The 21,621-nt window shown below is 37.6% G+C and overlaps 2 protein-coding genes across 4 annotated transcripts in view; one reads left to right on the forward strand and one right to left on the reverse strand.

Annotated features, from left to right (window-relative positions):
- The window catches only part of mitfb (melanocyte inducing transcription factor b), a 62,726-nt gene extending 54,419 nt beyond the window's left edge, over positions 1 to 8,307 (reverse strand). Inside the window, exon 1 of one of the 2 annotated variants that reach the window (XR_015522587.1) lies at positions 8,100 to 8,307. Coding sequence is in view for 1 of the 2 variants with exons in the window: in NM_131847.2 (NP_571922.2) it covers positions 8,100 to 8,203 (104 nt within the window). In the remaining variant the exon portion in view is untranslated. 2 annotated transcript variants of the gene reach the window in all.
- Positions 8,308 to 13,547: 5,240 nt separating this feature from the next.
- Positions 13,548 to 21,621, forward strand: part of frmd4bb (FERM domain containing 4Bb) — a 72,190-nt gene continuing 64,116 nt past the window's right edge. For both annotated transcript variants that reach the window (XM_087306318.1, XM_087306319.1), the window contains exon 1: positions 13,548 to 13,633. The gene's annotated coding sequence lies outside the window, so the exon portion shown is untranslated. The remainder of the gene's footprint in view (positions 13,634 to 21,621) is intronic.

Raw genomic sequence — 21,621 nt, forward strand, 5'->3', positions numbered from 1 at the left:
CATCAATATTATTATTATTAATATTATTATTATTTTCATTATTATTATTATTATTATTAACATTATTATTTATTATTATTATTATTATTATTTGTATCAATATTATTATTTTTATTTTTATTATTATTATTATTATTATTTATATATATATATATATAATTATTTTAAATTTTATTATTATTATTATCATCATCATCATTATTTTTATCAATATCATTATTATTATTCTTATTATTTTTATTATCATCAATAATAATAATTAAAAAAAATATTATCACATCCTTTTTTCAGATTTTCCTGAAAAGTATGATTTGATTATCAAGACTCCTTTAATATTTATATTGTTGTTATCATTATTATTATTATTATTATTATTATTATTATTATCATTATTGTTATTATCAACAATGTTATAAACCAAAATATTTAGCCTACCATATACTTTTTCAGATTTCCTTGAAAATGATTTAATTATCAAGAAACATTTATTATTATCATCATTGTTATTAATAATATTTTATTATCATATAAAATGTTAAAAAACATATTATTTACCATATATTTTTCCGGGAATGCTAAAAAGTATAATATTTAATACTATTATTAGATTTTTACAAATATATTTTAATTGTTTTCTATTTATGTATTTTTTAATTTTTATTATTAATGTTATCATCATCAACAATGTTAATTATAATATTTACCATGTATTTCATCATTATTTTCCTGAATAAAACTTTGATTATCAAGAATCCTCTATTATATGAATAATAATAATAATAATAGTAATAATAATAATAATACCTTCCATTTACATAGCGCTTTTCTAGACACTTAAAGCACTTTTATACAATGGGGGATCTCCTTATCAACCACCACTATTGTTTTTATTATTAGTACCACCATTATTATTAGTATAATCCACAATGTTAAAAACCATACAATTTTTATATAGAAATGGGAGGCACAGTCGCCTCACAGCAAGAAGGTTGCTGGTTCGAGTCCCAGCTGGGTCAGTTGGTGGATCTGTGTGGAGTTTGCATGTTCTCCCTGTGTTGGCGTGGGTTTCCTCCGGGTGCTCTGGTTTCCCACACAGTCCAAACACATGCGCTATAGGGGAACTGATCAACTAAATTGATCATAGTGTATGAGTGTGGGTGAGTGTTTCCCAGTACTGAGTTGCAGTTGGAAGTACATCCGCTGTGTAAAACAGTTCAAACACATGCGCTATATATATATATATATATATATATATATATATATATATATATATATATATGATTTGATTATCACGAAAGTAATATTCTTATATTGTCATTATAATTGTCCTCAATTCAGTTTGCAGGCACTGCATCACAGATCAGATGTGCGCAGCAGAGGGAGGTTATTATAAGCGCACGCTTGAAGAATCACGCCTCAATCTTTTTGGGGAAAATTGGGAGGGTCAAATAACTAAAAAGAAAACAGGAACTCTAGAGATCTGACTAAGGAGTTGCGCTGATGATGACCACCTAAAAATACACTCCAGCATTCTGGCGTCAAACTCCCGAAACCACAGCGGCCTTGTAATGGACAAAAAACAAGCAATCAAACCACCTTGCACATCCTTATCTAGTGTTATGCAACTAATCAACCATGAACAAACCCAATCATCTTCCGCTACTGCCCTTATATGAGCAGGAATCTGTGTCTCATTTGAATAAAAAACAGCTCACGAATGAAAACAGGAGTGTGAAGAACGAACTTTCATTAATATTTAAATAAAAGATTTTAAAACTAAGCTTTTATTTTAGGTGAATTACGATTTGTTTTTCTTTTGATGTTCTTAGTAAACTATTAAGTTATGCAGGTTTTAGGATTTTAATTAATTCGACAGGCCAATTTTTCATATACACGCACCGGCCACTTTATTAGGTACACCTGTCCAACTGCTTGTTAACCCAAATTTCTAATCAGCCAATCACATGGCAGCAGCTCACTGCATTTAGGCATGTAGACATGGTCAAGAGGATCTGCTGCAGGTCAAAGTGAGCATCAGAATGGGGAAGAAAGGGGATTTAAGAGACTCTGATCGTGGCATGGTTGTTGCTGCCAGACGGGCTGCTCTGAGTATTTCAGAAACTGCTGATCTACTGGGATTTTCACGCACAACCATCTCTAGGCTTTTAATTTTTAATGCTCGCTTTAAATACAAAAAGATTGTGCTCTTTTCAGAAGAGGGCGGAGCTACAGACGGCTGTGCGTCAGCATAATGACAGATGTGAAACAGCAGTGTGTGTGTTGTGAGTGCTGTGCATGTGTGCTTCAGTGTGAGTGTGTGCTTGATGCTTCTGTCAGTCTATGTGGTTCCTGTCTCTGTTCATCTAGAACTCCACATCTATAATCCTCTTAGTCTATGCTGACATTATCTTCAGCAGCTCAAACACTCTAATGGCTAATGGACAGACGGCTGCTTCTCACTCAGGGCTGCTGTTTATGCTAATGAGATGGAGAGATGGGCAATAGTGGGCGGGGCTTTCCCCCTCTGATGACACGAACAATTAATGTCAATGCAAATTAAGATGCTGTTTATCACACACTGCTGACACACAACTGTTTTTAAACCCTGAATAAAAGTGATTATAGCACAATAGGTCGCCTTTAAACCCAAACGACAGAAACAAATGAACTTCAGTGCAATATTCTGCATCCGGTAGTGAATTAACACCCCGGTGATTACGCTCAATATTTTAGCAACAAACCGAAATAGTTCCTAAAATCCCCCCGCCCCAGCGTCTGAGGTATTAGCCTGCGCTTCTAAATTGGTGTTGTTAATTTTCACCTCATGGCGGCCGGAGCTGTTTTTGCCTCGTCTAAATTAAGATCTCTCCATCTGCCAATGAAGCTTTTGTGCAGAAACAGACTTTACTGCTGACGGAGACACAAACTAAACAAATCCTTTGAGCATCCAAAAATTAATGTTCTAGTCCAGGGGTGTCAAACTCAATTCCTGGAGGGCTGAAGCCCTGCACAGTTTAGTTCCAACCCTGCTCCAACACACTTACCTGTAGGTTTCAAACAAGCCTGAAGGACTCAATTAGTTTGATCAGGTGTGTTTAATCAGGGTTGGAACTAAACTGTGCAGTGCTGCGGCCCTCCAGGAACTGAGTTTGACACCTGTGGTCAAGTCAATGGTGTGATCGTACAGTGTATGATTCACGCTGTATTCAGGGTTGAAAATTTCCGGGGGGTTTCAAGGCTGGAAACTTTCCATGGGAAATAATGGAAATAAACTGAGAATTTGGTCAGTTGAAGGTTAGGCTTACAATCTTACAGCATCATATTGACTAATAATACCAGGGTTTATACCAGCCTGATCTCACGAGGAAACGTATTTTACGTTTTGCGAGTTTAGTTGCTAATTCGTACAAATAAAAAGGAGGCGTGGCACCTAACACCACCCCTAAACCCAACCGTCATTGGGGGATGAGCAAATCGTACTAAATTGTACGAATTAGATTGTACGAATTCATACGAATTAGCCACTAAATCAAAAAGTTACGAATTGCCGTGAGATTGTGTTGGTTCATACACATTTTAACTACTAAAATTCCATGAGTTTTCCAAGACTTTTCCAGATTTTTCATTTCCATAAAGTTATGTTTCATGTAATGTCTACAAATACATGATAAATAATAGGAAAAACATTCATTCATTCATGCATTCATTCATTTTCTTGTCGGCTTAGTCCACACTTAATCTCCACAGCAGAATGAACCGCCAAGTTTTTTACGCAGCAAGTTTTTTACGCAGCGGATGCCCTTCCGGCTGCAACCCATCTCTGGGAAACATCCACACACACACTCATACACTACGGACAATCTAACCTAGCCATTTCACCTGTACCACATGTCTATGGACTGTGGGGGAAACCGGAGCACCCGGAGGGAACCCACGCGAAGGCAAGGAGAACATGCAAACTCCACACAGAAACGCCAACTGAGCCGAGGTTCGAACCATCGATCCAGCGACCTTCTTGCTGTGAGACGACAGCACTACCTACTGCGCCACTGCTTCACAATAAGAAAAAACAATGACGTTCCAATTTATTACAGCATATCATAGAACACGCAACAATCTATTTTGTTTACATTTGTTTTTATATTGATTTTGATAATGCTTGCACAGCACTAACAATGTGAGAGCAAGAATATGCAATGTTGAGATTATAGTTTAATATAGAGTTTCATCATAATAGAATAAAAGTTTATCATCTGCATGCACTTTTAAAGAGATAGTTCACCCAAACATTACTAACCATTTTCATCACACCCTTCGTTTTCTTTTTTTGAAATGAACACATACAGCTGAAGTCAGAATTATTAGGCCCCTTCAAATTATTGTCTTCTTTTTAAAATATTTCCCAAATGATGTTTAACAGAGCAAGGAAATGTTCACAGTATGTCTGATTATATTTGTTCTTGTGGAGAAAGTCTTATTTGTTTTATGTCGGCTAGAATAAAAGCAGTTTTAAATTTTTTAAACACCATTTTAGGGACAAAATTATTAGCCCCTTTTTCGCGATAGTCTAGAAAACAAACCATCGCTATGCAATAACTTGCCAAATTACCCTAACCTGCCTACTTAACCTAAGTAACCTAGTTAAGCCTTTAAATGTCACTTTAAGCTGTAGAGAAGTGTCTTGAAAAATATCTAGTAAAATATTATTTACAGTAATTATGGTAAAGATAAAATAAATCCATTATTAGAAATGAGTTATTAAAGCTATTATGATTAGAAATATGTTGAAAAAGTCTTCTCTGTGTTAAACATACATTGGGGGAAAAATAAACCAGCGGTCTAATAATTCAGGGAGGCTAATAATTCTGACTTCAACTGTAAAGAATATAATTGAATAACTCCTATAGTGCTAAAACAAATGAAGTGTGAGTAAAGAGTGAGCACATTTTAATCTTCGAGCGAACTGTCCCTTAAGGTCTGTGACTGTGTGAACATTTCAATATTTTAGGGTTTAAAACATCCGGCAACAAGACGTTGATTGTAACTTTAATAAAGATTAAATAATATACAATTATGAAGAGTTTGCAGTGTTGATTATTCAGTATCTGAACCTGAATAGTGAATACCTGAACACTATAATTCACTTTTATCTTTGCTATATTATATATATATCTATATATATATATATATATATATATATATATATATATATATATATATATATATATATATATATATATATATATATCTATGCTTGTTATTTATTTGTTATATTGTTTGAGATTCACTCCTCTACAAAATCCCCCCAATCAATCTAAATAAACCTGTTAAATCATCTGCTGAAACTGTATTCACATCGCAATATACATCACAGAAATACTATATACTGTAATGTCTGATTTTTCCAATATTGTGCAGGCCTAATTCAACGTGTGTAGTTACTGAAGTTTGTCCTGTGCGCTTGCGTTTTTTTTAGTTACTTCTTTGGTTTGGTGTGTTAATCTTATCGTTGCTATTATTCAAAAAAAGGTAATGATTCGCACTCAATTGCTTCGTACTGTTTTTATTTTTCTTACATTTTACGGGTGATAAAAAACAGACGTTTCTGCAAAGCCTTCCTCAGTGTGTGACATAATTCTTTAACTCCACCCTTTTATCCCATAGTTAATCACAATGTGCAATTAGTTAGACCGTTACTCTCATTTCATTATCCATTAATCACACAATAACTTATAATCTTCACAGCAATAGCAATAAACAATCTTCCCATTTCCGACCTCACTCTACAGAGATAAAGTGCATCAACTATTATCATTAATCAGGTGTACATCAATACAATAAAAATCTAACAGTTAACATTAAAGGTTTTCTACATTTGACAATTACTCAAAGATTAAAAATCACAAGTCTTACCTTCACCTCTACCCACATAACCAGTTATACAAGAGACATTTACCCTCATCTTCAAAAACAATTCAAATAATTCAGATATTTATGAAACTAATTTCCATGACTTTTCCAAAACTTGGTGGGTTTTTCTGTTTCTCCAAAACTTTTCCAGGCCCTTACAGATGAAAACAATTATAGGATTAAAATGATCCAGACATGATTATTTCCTACATCAATATAAACAGCACTGCCTCTATGCCTTCTTCACCTCGGGGGGCTTCGTCTATTTATTGATGACGATCTGCATCAGTATAATGTGATTATTGTTAGCAGTCTCAGGGCTGCTGTTTATGCTAATGAGGGAGAGATGGGCACTAGTGGGCGGGGCTTTCCCCCGTATGACACGTACAAAGGGAGAATGTCAATCAAAGTGTTTCTGCATCAAGAACCAACACAATTAACTCATGATCAGCATAAGAGACCGCTGGAGAAACACACACAGCTGACACACAACTGGGATTACAAAAGTGATTTTGCGTAACATGGTTCCCTTTAATATTGAATGAGAAGAGAGTATGTTGTGCAATGCATCAGGTGTCAGAAAAGCAAGTGATTTAACACAGCCTTTGACTTCTTGATTTGTTCCAAACATAAAGTTGGTTTTATATTGGGATATTGAGACATTCTCCTTAATAATATAATGCCAGAAAATTATTGTAAATAGTGAAATCATATTAGCAGCAAATGACTATCAAAGTACAGCATTGTTCACAGTCAATTAGACAGTGTTAATGTTGTTTACAAGTCATACTTGCATGCTAATTCAGATCCAATATTCAGAGTAACATGCTAAACAAGTAAATAGAGACGGCTAAATGAACCAGTGTGCGGATATAAAACCAACTTTACCTCTATTCTTATAGCTAGCTAATAATGAAAATACAGATCAGTGATGTGACAGAGCTGATCAAAAGAGCCTTTCAGACAGAGGTCCGGCAGCTATTAAAACAGAGAAATAACTATCAAAATAATATAAATAACAGCCTTTGTCTGTTTTTATTTTGATATTTGTTTATTTTCAGGGTTGCAGTGTTACCTCAAAAACCCTTTTCACTTTTCTTTAATTCCAAAGAAATCTATTGACCTTTATTTGTTTTTATTATTATTTTGTGCTGTATTATTTGGCTACCAAACACTTTGAAACATAAGGAGTTCTTGTGTGATTGTTTAAATAAACGAATAGTGTTGTGAAATTAATGAGTGCATAATAATCGTGTTTACTTTTCAGGCTATTATTGTACCAACAAAATCTGTAATCGTTGCACTGCTTTAAATTAGACAATAAGTGTAAATGTGTTTATGCATAATATAACCTGACTTCAAAAAAATAATCACACCCTAAAATATTCAGTGCAATAAAATGTGCGACAGCCTCAATACATTATAGAGGTAAAGTTGGCTTTATATTGGGATATTCAGGCATTCTCCTTAAAAATATAATTTCAGAAAAGTATTCTTTGCCAATTCTAAAACAGTGGTAAAGTTGGTTTTATATTGGCACATTCCTTCATTTAGCAGTCTCTATATTGTTTAGCATGTTACTCTGAATATTGGATCGGAATTAGCATGCAAGTATGACTTGTAAACAACATTAACACTGTCTAATTGACTGTGAACAATGCTGTACTTTGATAGTCATTGACTGCTAATATCATTTCCCTATTTAGAATTGGCAAAGAATACTTTTCTGATATTATATTATAAAGGAGAATGTCTGAATATCCCAATATAAAACCGGCTTTACCTCTATAAATTATTCATCATAACTCAACTGGTTCTGATTAGCGTTTTGAAAGTACCAGGAAAGTTCACAACAGTTTCATCAGTAAGATCTTCATACAGACACGGGATTCGTGAGTAAATATTTGATGAATATATTGTATCCTAAGGCGTTGTCTACTGTAACACGCATACAAACCGCACGAAACGCGACGCAACCGGAACGCGTCCTTTATAATAACCGACAATAACACGAGCGGCCGTTATTAATAACCCTTCACGTCGCGTGCAGCCTGGATAAAGTGAGTACAGAGGACTCCAAACGGCTAAAATAGCAGCACAGCTAATAAACAAACCGCGCAGACAGTATTCAAGAGCACACACAGCACTTTTAATGGAATTGAGAGCTGTCAAACGCTCCATTCACTGACCTGTTTTGCAGCGGCTGACTCTTCAGCTCGTAATACGTTTTCGGTTCTTCGTGAAAATCATCTCCGACTTCAAAGTCGGGCACGATCCCCGATTCCGACTGCATTTCTAAAGTTGTCAACTTTCGTCGGCTCCCAGGTGGAAAATAATACGTCAGTTTAGAGCCGTACTTTCAGACGCACGAAGTGCCAGCCACCGTGATGTCAAGCTGTCAGTTCCCCGTGCGCTCCAGTAGTCCGCCAGCTTCGTTTTGTAGTCCGTTAGGAGGGTTGTTTGACTGCTGCGAATGCAGACTCGTGACGCCAGGAACTACAAATCCCATGATTGACAAAACTTTGTGTCAGCAACTTTTCATTGGCTGGAGCCGAAAAGAGGGCAGTGACTTTCCTGCACAGTAGCGCTTTTGAGTTTTATAAACATAAATCATTTTACTTGATCTATTTTACGTAAATCATCATAAAGAAATATTTAATTATTTAACATTATCTCCAGTTAAAAATTGGGCTTATTGGAGTAAATATAAGATATTTCTTTCTCCATGTAGTTTTGTTTATAGTCAGTGTCCACACGATGGCAGAATAATCAAATCATTATCATCGTGTTTGATTAAAATTCTGAATGTATTTAAAATTAAAAAGTAAAGAATAAATATACAGTATAATTAAATAGATATAAAGTATTAAATTAATTCATAATGCATAGCAATATGTTTGATGTTACAAAAACACCTATTTACCCTCATTTCAATTTGTTCAAAACTAAATGGATATTATAGTTTTATTTCAGAAATAAATTCTGCTGTGATGGTCTAATAAAGTCTCAGTGATGGGGTCAAAATTTGGCTGATTGAAAATCTGGGTCAATCTGACACACAACACAGGCTCAGCCAACAGAGTGAGCTTTGGCAGGATACTTTACTTTGGCAGTGCAACAGTCTGTCTCTTGGAAGAAAAACTCCTTTCATTTTCTCCATGGGGAGACACAACTGAGAAATCAGATTAAAACAGGCCTGCTGTAAAATCGATTACACTTGCTTTTGTTGACCTGATCTATTTAATTGATTAAAAATATATTTTTAATGTTTAATAGAGAAATGTGTGCAAAAATGTCTTCACTCATGATGTTATAAATAAGCTTAATCAATTGCAGTGGTCATTGTGCACCATCTTTAGCTCCGCTCAACTCCATGAAGCACCACAAATGACATAACGGAGTCAGTCTGCCTGTGCTGTATGATTGGGCTCATTGTCCTGCATGAAAATTGCCTGAGTACTGGATGAATGCAGGGTAATAACTTCATGTTGAAGGAGTTTCTGATAAATATTTGCATTTACTCTGTCATGTCCAAACGACAATACATCGTTATAGAGTACACCTCCACCGTTATGGAGTTCTGCACACACCTTGGATTCAGTCTTTCTCCAGTTTGATGATAAACATAATGTTTCCTGAGGGACCAATTGAATCAAACTTGGTTTCATCTCTATGCTAAAACTGAGACCAGCTCTCTGTCCAGAAAATATGCTGCTCAGCAAAGGATTGTCTTTTGATTTTTTTTTTTAAATAAATGTTTGGTCACTGCAGAAGCTTTAAGTCCTTGCTCTCCTAAAGTCACCATGAAACAGAAGTTAAAATTGTCCTTTTTTCCACTATCAAGATGAACAAAAAAAAGTAGGGTGGTGTGTGATTTTGTTCTTCGGGAACCATTAGGATCGTTAAAAGACAAAATGAAGGAAAATTAAAGAATAAATAATTTTAGAGCAGAGAGGAGGCACACACTGATAACCCGGCCCTAAATGACTGATAGCCACGCCCTAAAGGACTGACAGACCCGCCCTAATGACCTGATAGACCCACCCTGAATGACTTATAGCACTGCCCTAAAGGACTGATTACACCGCCCCAAAGGATTAATAGACCTACTCTAAAGGTCTGATAGCCCTGCCCTTAAAGAACTGATAGCTCCATCCTAAAAATGGATAACTCCGCCCTAAAGGACTGATGGCTCCGCCGCCCTAAAGTACTGTTTGTTTTGCCGTAAAGGACAGATAGGTCCGCCCAAAAAGCACTGATTTCTCCACCATAAAGGGCTGATATAGCCCCGCCCTAACTGACTGATAGCCCCGCCCTAAAGGACTGATGGCCCCACCCTAAAGTACTGATAGCCCTACCTTGAAGGACTGATAGCTCCACCCTAATGGACTGATAGCCCCACCCTAAAGTACTGATAGCACTGCCCTAAAGGACTGATAACTCCTCCCTAGAAAACTGATAGCTCTGCCTTAAATGACTGATAGCTCCGCCCTAAATGACTGATAGCTCCGCCCTAAATGATTGATAGCTCTGCCCTAAATGACTGATAGCTCCACCCTAAATGACTGATAGCTCTGCCCTAAATGACTGATAGCTCCGCCCTAAATCACTGATAGCTCCGCCCTAAATGACTGATAGCTCCGCCGTAAATGACTGATAGCTCTACCCTAAATGAATAATAGCTCCGCCCTAAATGACAGATAGCCCCGCCCAAAAGGACTGTAAGGGGCTGTTCAAACATATGAACAAACTCAGCATTAGGTAAAATTTTGACTAAAGTTAGATGACACCTTTTTAACCCAATGTCTGAATTTGTCCACCTTTGACCCAATATTGGTTAAAAACAACCCAGCAACCTTTTTAAATGAATATAACAGATATTATTTGCAGCATTGGGATGATAACGATGGTAACTATACAGTTTCTTTCCCTCAAATCAGCATCATGAACACAACTGTCAATCACTTTAATCTGAATTTACAACCCGACTCTTCTGCATAATTACTGAACGTAATAGAGCAAAGGATCAGTTTGATCACAGAGAGCAGGAGCAAATTTTTTAATCCCAGTTTCTCTACAAATCCTGTCATGGTTGAACATGATTATAGACTTGTTGTGTTCATATCACTCTAGTAAGTCTGTGGACACACAATAGTCCACACAGCTCACTCCAAACAGCTTCCAAGCATTGATATTGCATGATAGATGCATGATTGTACATTTACAAATAGCACTTAAATGCTGATGTACATCGTGTTTCCCTCAATGAGTCTAGCGTCCGCTTGGATTGAGCTCGAGCGACTCCTACATTGCAGATGGTGTTTGTGTGTGTTCAGGTGGAGGGGTCCCGTGGGCTATTACACAGCGCCCACTGACAACATGCAAATAAACCAGGCCCTTTGTTCACATGCTTTCTGTGTTGTTGTCAATCCCAAACCCCTGGTCCCCTTGGAGCCAGTTCATCCTTCAGCAGTGGTGAATGCTGCATAATCTCTCCATGAAGAGTGATGACTTTGAATTACAGCCGCTCAAAGAAGAGCCGAGACATCACATTTGTAGAGGAGACGCGGCTGCAGGTTCAATAATGCTAATGTGGCTTCACATAACGTACTGTCTGCATTTTATTTCATTAGTAACACTTCAAGCTGTACAATTCACACTGTTAACAAGACGTTTAGATCAGTAAACTACTCATTAGCTACTTAGGGTAGGATTACAGATGTAAAATTAGATCATGCTAAGTGCTAATAAACAGTTCATAACAATAAATAAATGAGTTAATAATGCTAAATAGCAGTTTAATGTACAATTAACGCTGTTAACAAACCATTAATTGCGACTTTTAGCTCAATAAACTACTCATTAGCTGTTTATTAATTAATAGTTGTGTTGGGTAAAATCAGGGATGTGGTAATAAGTGCTAATGAACAGCTAACAACAGTAAATACATTAATTAACGATGCTAAATAACAGTTAATATTGTAATATTAGGCAGTTAATAGTGTGATTTGTGACTTTAAATAAAGTGCTTGCATTTAATTATTTAATGTCTATAACAGCCCCGCCCTAAAGGACTGTTAGCTCCACCCTAAATGACTGATAGCTCCAGCCTAAATTAGCGAAACTGATAGCTCTGCCCTAAATGACTGATAGCTCCTCCCTAGAAAACTGATAGCTCTGCCCTAAATGACTGATAGCTCCGCCCTAAATGACTGATAGCTCTGCCCTAAATGACTGATAGCTCCTCCCTAGAAAACTGATAGCTCTGCCCTTAATGACTGATAGCTCTGCCCTAAATGACTGATAGCTCCGCCCTAAATGACTGATAGCTCTGCCCTAAATGACTGATAGCTCCTCCCTAGAAAACTAATAGCTCCGCCCTAAATGACTGATAGCTCCGCCCTAAAAGACTGATAGCTCTGCAACTGTTAGCTCCACCCTAAAGGACTGATAACCCTGCCCTAAATGACTGATAGCTCCGGCTTAAATTACTGATAGATCTGCTTTGAAGGACTGATAAATCCACCCTAGAAGACTGATATCCCCACCCTAAAGGACTGATAGCCTCGCCCTAATGGGAGTGATAGCCCCGCTGTAAAAGACTGATAGCTCCACCCTAAAGGACTGATAACCCCGCCCTAAATGACTGATAGCTCCGTCCTAAATTACTGATAGATCCGCCTTAAAGGACTGATAACTCCACCCTAGAAGACTGATATCCCCACCCTAAAGGACTGATAGCCCCGCCCTAATAGGAGTGATAGCACTGCTGTAAAGGACTGATAGCTCCACCCTAAAGGACTGATAACCCTGCCCTAAATGACTGATAGCTCCGGCCTAAATGACTGATAGCTCCGGCCTAAATTACTGATAGCTCCGCCTTAAAGGACTGATAACTCCGCCCTAGAAGACTGATATCCCCACCCTAAAGGACTGATAGCCCCGCCCTGATGGGAGTGATAGCCCTGCTGTAAAGGACTGATAGCTCCACCCTAAAGGACTGATAACTCCGCCCTAGAATACTGATAGCTCCGCCCTTAAGTACTGATATTACTGCCTTTACATTTACAATGACAAAGCTGAGGGCGTCACGGTGGCGCAGCATGATCGCCTCATAGCAGGAAGGCTGGTTCGAGTCCCGGCTGGGTCAGTTGGTGTTTCCATGCAGAGTTTGCATGTTCTCCCCGTGTTGGCGTGGGTTTCCTCCGGGTGCTCCGGTTTACCCCACAGTCCAAACACATGCGCTATTTAAGAGTTCACACTTAGCTGATGATTTATAAAAAGCTTGTTTGGCATGCTTTCCCTGGAATACATCCGCTGCATAAAACATATGCTGGATAAGTTGGCGGTTCATTCCGCTGTGGTGACCCCTGATTAATAAAGGGACTAAGCTGAAAAGAAAATGAATGAATGTTTTGAATATGTAAAGGTGATGATTGTTTGCTGTGAGGGTTGGGTTTAGGGTTAAAGTCGGGGGAGAGGAGAGATGGTACAGTAGTAGAAACATCATTACGTCTGTGAGAGTCCCCACCGGGATTTTTGTGTGTATGTGGGGTGTGTGAGAGAGAGAGAGTGTGTGCGCGCGCAGATAACGGCATGGCCCCGCTCTGTCTTTGTAGCCGGTAACGGGAAGGCGTGGTGAGTGAGTGTGTGTGTGCTGAGGGAATGAGGCAGATGTGCGGCGCTTCTTCATCCGACAGCGGAAACGCCCTGAGAGACGGAGGTAAGATTTATTCTCTCCGGTGTAAATCACGGTTTATTTACGTGCCGTTTTCCGTCCGTCTGTCGGGTTTGACAACAGGCTGCAGGAGAGCACGTGAAACGCGACGGATTAACCGGGCGGTGTTCACGGTTTTATTTCTGAATGAAAAGAACTGGTAGATGTAAAAGCTGTAGGATGCTTGCTTTCATGAGCAGATGACAGAGGCAGCATCTATAAGCATATGATTACATACATCTCGTGTGTTTAGCAGCCTGTGTCCTGTTGAAGCATCTCTGTGTGAGATATGGGAAATATTATCATGCTGGACTCTCATTGTTTGATATTTCTTGCAATTTATAATGAAGATAGACAATATTGTGTCATGTTATGGAGATATTGGGGTTTTCGTAATTAATATGCCTCTTTGACGAGGACATGGGAAATCACATTAGCTGAATAATGTTATTATTTAAATATATAAATGTATGGACTCAAGATTCATACAAGAAGAAAAAGAAAGTTTAATATTCTGTGTACAATAGAGGAATATGAGAAAGAATTGAGAAAATAATGACCATCAATCATTTTTCTCACATGATGTCATTCAGTGTAACAGGTTTGAGGTTAAACGTCATCAAATAAATCTTATTTAGATCATTATTTTTGCATCTCTCTGTAAACACAGGTCATATACAGTTGAAGTCAGAATTATTCGCCCCCCTTTGAATTTGTTTGACTTTTTAAAATATTGACCAAATGATGTTTAACAGGGCAAGGAATTGTTCACAGTGTGTCTGATAATATTTTTTCTTCTGGAGAAAGTCTGATTTGTTTTATTTTGACTAATAAAAGCAGTTTTAAATTTTTTAAACACCATTTTCAATATTATTAGCCCCTTTAGTCTCCAGATCAAACCACTGTTATACAATGACTTGCCTAATTACCCTAACTTTACCCTAATTACCCTAGTGAAGCCTTTACATGCCACTTTAAGCTGAACACTAGTGTCTTGAAGAATATCTAGTCTAATATTATTTGCTGTCATCATGGCAAAGAGAAAATAAATCAGTTATTAGAGATGAGTTATTAACACTGTTATGATTAGAAATGTGTTGAAGAAATCTGCTCTCAGGGGGTGAATAATTCTGACTTCAACTGTTTTTGGTGGATTCGAACAGATATATTAAACATATATGTGTATATGTTATATATTTTATATATATTAAACATATATTAAACATCAAATTTGTTAAAATAATATTTTAGACACCGAGCATCTTTAGAAATAGAAAGATGATGCATTTTAGTTCATCAAAAAACATTACAAAGTAATAGAAGATATTTGTTTCTCTTGATTTGAACTCATTGTATAAATTTTATTTACATTTAGTCATTTAGCAGATGCTTTTAGTATTTTTCTCTAATATAAATTTATACTCCAATTTGCCCCACAATCCAAACACATGATGTCATTCAGTGTAACACGTTTATGTTTAAATGCCGCCAAATAAATCTTATTTAGATCATTTTATTGCATTTTTCAGTAAATACAGGTCATATAGCTGAAGTCAGAATTATTCGCCCCTTTATTTTTTCTCCAGTTCCTGTTTAACAGAGAGCAGATTTCTTCAACACATTTCTAATCATAATAGTGTTAATAACTCATCTCTAATAACTGATTTATTTTATCTTTTTCATGATGACAGTAAATAATATTAGACTAGATATTCTTCAAGACACTAGTATTCAGCTTAAAGTGACCTGTAAAGGCTTCACTAGGGTAATTAGGGTAAAGTTGGGGTAATTGTTGTATAACGATGGTTTGTTCTGTAGACTATCGGAAAAAAATATATAGCTTAAAGGGGCTAATAATATTGTCCTTATAAATTGGCTTTTAAAAAATTAAAAACTGCTTTTATTCTAGCCCAAATAAAACAAATAAGACTTTCTCCAGAAGAAAAAATATTATTAGACATACTGTGAACAATTCCTTGCTCTGTCAAACATAATTTGGGAAATATTTAAAAAAGAAAAACAAATTAAAAGGGGGGCGAATACTTCTGACCTCAACTGTCTATGCTCAGTATATATATATATATATATATATATATATATATATATATATATATATATATATATATATATATATATATATATATATATATATAATTTCAATATAAGGTCAGTATATTTATTTCTTTGTCAGCGCTTTTTTGACTGCATTTAATGTGCTTTAAATGTATACTAAATTTAATTTGATCCGCACAACAAAATGGGGCATCTCATCTTTCACACAGGCGCAGTTACTGTATATTGTTTACCACCAGCTTGCCTGTGATATTACATTAGTCAAACTGGGATTCAAGCAATAATCTTCAAGCCTTTCTGTCTGTTGTTGACCTGCTCCACTGTTTGTCTTTACATCTGCATATTTACAGATTCTGTCAGACTATCACAGTTTTCTGCATGTTGTTGTTCACGTTTTTTTATTTTTCCCTGTTTATTTCTGCTTTTGAATGTCATTATGTGATCTTGCCCTCTCTTTTTAAAGGGTTTTAACCTTAAAAAGCAATAAAAAAGTGACTTTTATTGACGTGTTATAGTGTGCAGTGCTGTATAGTGTATGTTGGTGTTGTATATTACGCTACAGAAAGCTTGTAATAAACTGCAGAAATGGGAAAAAACTGCAAAAATATTTGGAAGAAGTGAAGGATGAGTAAATGATGACAGAGTATTTGTTTCTTCAATATTCTGGTGAACTTGGCTCATTATAAATGCTCTTTTTAGAACTGGTCAGTGATTGGTGCCTCAGCGGCTTCATTTATTTTACTTTATTTTGAAGAGTGTTTTATGTGTTCGCTGGCCTCGACGCTCATTCATACTCGCAGTTTTACCTGAAAGTAAAATAAGGTCATGCTGCTGGAGGAACATTTGCATCTCTGTATTTGCATGTGTGTGCTCCAAAAGGGTCGAAACCGTCTATTAATTCATGCTTTTATTAAGTGTGTCATAAAAACCCAAAACGATGACTGAAAAACAGCATGTTTGCATAGTTTCACAAAGCTAGCAAAGGACTCAGAGACACTGCAGAGGAGAAACAGGGAGTCAAATCAGCCAACATATTGTTCATATGTAAATTTAGAGCAGTTAAAAGGGCATTTGCTGAGTAAAACATATGCTGGAAATTGGCGGTTCATTCCGCTGTGGCGGCCACTGATAAATAAAGGGACTAAGCCGAAGGAAAATGAATGAATATACCACTGTAAATATCATTAGTGTGAAAAGGAAGATAATTGGTTGGCTTCATCCTACCCCCCCGTAGCGTTCATTTTACCTCGAAAAGACTTGTTGACATCCGTCTTGCTTGTCAGCCTTGTAAACAGGATCTGGAAGTTGAAGAAGAGTGTGTGGATGTGGAAATGAGCTGCGTTTTGACTGCAGGAATCCACGATCAGGAACTGCAGCAGAGAGAATCTAATTTTAAACACTGATTTATTAGTTGTCTTCTGAAAGCAGTGGAAATGACGGTGTTTTTCCGTGACGGTATATTATCACTTCCTCCTCACCAGTAGCACATCGTCCTGTTAAAACTTTATACCATAGGTCTCAAACTGGAGTCCTGGAGGGCCGCAGCTCTGCACAGTTTTGCTTCAAACCCTAATCAAACACAGCTGATCCAAATAATCAAGGTGTTCAAGACTACTAGGCTGCATTAGAAATGTGATTATAATGGAAATCAATGGGGCAAAAACAGCCCCAAACATAATCAAAGGGGAGTCAATATACCCAGAGTGTATTGTTGAGTTTTTGAAAAATGTCAAAGCATTTTCCCAAAATATGCACCAAAATAAGATTTGTCCCCAAAAACCATCCCATTTGCTGAAACTCAGAGAAAGTTCTGGCCAAATTAAGACTCCAAATCAGCCTAGAGTGGATGAAAACGACCCAAGTGCAAACAAGGGTTAAACCCAGATTTTAAATGATGTTAAAACAGAATCTTACTTTCAGATTTAGTTAGGAGTGGATGACCTGAAGCTTATTTTTAGCTCGGTGTCAATTCTCCTTTGTGAGAGTCTTGAAAAAGCTCTGCTTCTCTTCTTTTGATGCCTGTGAGTTTCGTGTCTGGCAGGTACAGCATCTCCACACACACATACACAGATACTCCTGATAATCTGCAAGAATGAGGGAGATACACAGGAGAAGACAATCTGTTTACAGTTTGTAAATAAAAGACAAAATCCCAAAAGTGAATTAGGTGCGTTTCTATCACTAGTGTGATAACCCTAGGCTGCAGTGGCCATGAGGGACACTAGAGGGCAGTGCATCTGGACATTTTCATGGACTCCAATTCCCATGTTGCTTTGCTTTCTTATTTGAGCATTAGTTTCAGCTGTGTGTCTATATCTCGTTTGGTTGCATCTATTTAAGTCTTTTGTTTCGGGGTCATGTTATGTCTGTCTTTAGTGGTAAGTCATTGTGGTTTGGTTACGTTGTTCCTTTTCTTAAGTATTTTCTGAGTTTAAGAGCAATGCTCTTATGTTAGGACTTTACATATGAAAAATCACACATGCGCAGTATTATCAGATCTCAAATCTGATCTCAGTGTACTGTTCTTGTAACTGAATAACTTTATTTTGAGTCTGAGGGAGTATCAGGCTAATTAAAAAGTATGTAATTTATGGAGAAGTGTCACATGAGTGTGATGAGATTGCCCTGTAGTGGAAAAGCACTGTTAGAGTGGCTGACTGTAGTATTGGTAACCTAGCAACCAAAAGTAAACAGGGCAAACATAATGGAGACAGCTGATTGGTCACGATGGTGTAATGTTCGCTAGGTCAGTGTGTATTCAGCAAACGTGTTGCCATCTTCAATTATTCATAGAGCTTTTAGAGTGGCCGACTGTAGTATTGGTAACCTAGCAACTAACAGTAAACAAGACGAACGTAACGGAGACTGCTGATTGGTTACAATGGTGTAATGTTCGCTAGGTCAGTGTGTATTCAGCAAACGTGTTGCCATCTTCAATTACTCATAGAGCTTTTAGAGTGGCTGACTGTAGTATTGGTAACCTAGCAACTAACAGTAAACAAGACAAACATAATGGAGACAGCTGATTGGTCACGATGGTGTAATGTTCGCTAGGTCAGTGTGTATTCAGCAAACGTGTTGCCATCTTCAATTATTCATAGAGCTTTTAGAGTGGCTGACTGTAGTATTGGTAACTTAGCAACTAACAGTAAACAAGACAAACATAATGGAGACAGCTGATTGGTCACGATGGTGTAATGTTCGCTAGGTCAGTGTGTATTCAGCAAATGTGTTGCCATCTTCAATTATTCATAACGTTTTTAGAGTGGCTGACTTTAGTATTGGTAACCTAGCAACCAACAGTAAACAAGACAATGGAGACAGCTGATTGGTTACGATGGTGTAATGTTCGCTAGTTCAGTGTGTATTCAGCAAAGATGTTGCTATCTTCAGTTATTCATAAAGTAGTTAGAGTGGCTGACTGTAGTATCGGTAACCTAGCAACTAACAGTAAACAAGACAAACGTAACAGAGACTGCTGATTGGTTACAATGGTGTAATGTTCGCTAGATCAGTGTGTATTCAGCAAAGATGTTGCTATCTTCAGTTATTCATGGAGTAGTTAGAGTGGCTGACTGTAGTATTGGTAGCCTAGCAACCATCATTAAACAAGACAACAGAGACAGCTGATTGGTCACAATAGTGTAATGTTCGCTAGGTCAGTGTGTATTCAGCAAACGTGTTGCCATCTTCAATTACTCATAGAGCTTTTAGAGTGGCCGACTGTAGTATCGGTAACCTAGCAACTAACAGTAAACAAGACAAACATAATGGAGACAGCTGATTGGTCATGATGGTGTAATGTTCGCTAGGTCAGTGTGTATTCAGCAAACGTGTTGCCATCTTCAATTACTCATAGAGCTTTTAGAGTGGCCGACTGTAGTATCGGTAACCTAGCAACTAACAGTAAACAAGACAAACGTAACGGAGACTGCTGATTGGTCACGATGGTGTAATGTTCGCTAGATCAGTGTGTATTCAGCAAACGTGTTGCCATCTTCAATTATTGATAGAGCTTTTAGAGTGGCTGACTGTAGTATTGGTAACCTAGCAACTAACAGAAAACAAGACAAACATAATGGAGACAGCTGATTGGTCACGATGGTGTAATGTTCGCTAGGTCAGTGTGTATTCAGCAAACGTGTTGCCATCTTCAATTATTCATAGAGCTTTTAGAGTGGCTGACTGTAGTATTGGTAACTTAGCAACTAACAGTAAACAAGACAAACGTAACGGAGACTGCTGATTGGTTACAATGGTGTAATGTTCGCTAGGTCAGTGTGTATTCAGCAAAGATGTTGCTATCTTCAGTTATTCATGGAGTAGTTAGAGTGGCTGACTGTAGTATTGGTAGCCTAGCAACCATCATTAAACAAGACAACAGAGACAGCTGATTGGTCACAATAGTGTAATGTTCGCTAGGTCAGTGTGTATTCAGCAAACGTGTTGCCATCTTCAATTACTCATAGAGCTTTTAGAGTGGCCGACTGTAGTATCGGTAACCTAGCAACTAACAGTAAACAAGACAAACATAATGGAGACAGCTGATTGGTCATGATGGTGTAATGTTCGCTAGGTCAGTGTGTATTCAGCAAACGTGTAGCCATCTTCAATTACTCATAGAGCTTTTAGAGTGGCCGACTGTAGTATCGGTAACCTAGCAACTAACAATAAACAAGACAAACGTAACGGAGACTGCTGATTGGTCACGATGGTGTAATGTTCGCTAGGTCAGTGTGTATTCAGCAAACGTGTTGCCATCTTCAATTATTGATAGAGCTTTTAGAGTGGCTGACTGTAGTATTGGTAACTTAGCAACTAACAGTAAACAAGACAAATGTAACGGAGACTGCTGATTGGTTACAATGGTGTAATGTTCGCTAGGTCAGTGTGTATTCAGCAAACGTGTTGCCATCTTCAATTATTCATGGAGTAGTTAGAGTGGCTGACTGTAGTATTGGTAGCCTAGCAACCATCATTAAACAAGACAACAGAGACAGCTGATTGGTCACAATAGTGTAATGTTCGCTAGGTCAGTGTGTATTCAGCAAACGTGTTGCCATCTTCAGTTATTCATGGAGTATTTAGAGTGGCTGACTGTAGTATTGGTAACCTAGCAACCAACAGTAAACAAGACAATGGAGACAGCTGATTGGTTACGATGGTGTAATGTTCGCTAGTTCAGTGTGTATTCAGCAAAGATGTTGCTATCTTCAATTATTCATAAAGTAGTTAGAGTGGCTGAGTGTAGTATTGGTAACCTAGCAACCAACAGTAAACAAGGCAAGCATAATGGAGACAGCTGATTGGTCATGATGGTGTAATGTTCGCTAGGTCAGTGTGTATTCAGCAAACGTGTTGCCGTTCCCCGTGCTTTGACGCTCACGGGTGAATTGTTCAGTAAATGGCCTCAGTTTTGTTTTCATGATGATGTTATCAGAAGCCCAAACCTCAGTGTGCTGAACTCAAAGCAGTTCCCATGTGGATCATCAGCAGAGAGACGCTCACAGCTGCCAGTGTGTGAGAAGAGCAGTGTGTGAAGAGACGTCTGATAACAGAGCTGATCTGCTGCTGGAGCACCGCTGAGCTCTGGAGAATCTGCTCACACGCAAAGTGCAGGTGGACTGACTGAAGACCATCAGGGTCACACACACACACACACACACACACACACACTCATACTCGAGCAGCTGGTAGACAAACAGCTCTGAACACCCTTAGTGTGTGTAGTATGTTTCTGTGTCTGTGTTTGAGTGTGTGTGTGTGTGTGTGTGTGTGTGTGTGTGTGTGTGTGTGTGTGTGTGTGTGTGTGAATATAGTGTGTGCCTGGGTTTGTGAGTGTGTGTGTGTATTTTTGTGTGTATAGTGTTTTTGCGTTTGTGTGTGTGTTCTATGTGTGTGTGTGAATATAGTGTGTGTCG

The sequence above is a fragment of the Danio rerio genome, chromosome 23 (assembly GCF_052040795.2).
Source record: "Danio rerio strain M-AB ecotype USA chromosome 23, GRCz13ab, whole genome shotgun sequence".
NCBI classification, from domain to species: Eukaryota; Metazoa; Chordata; class Actinopteri; order Cypriniformes; family Danionidae; genus Danio; species Danio rerio.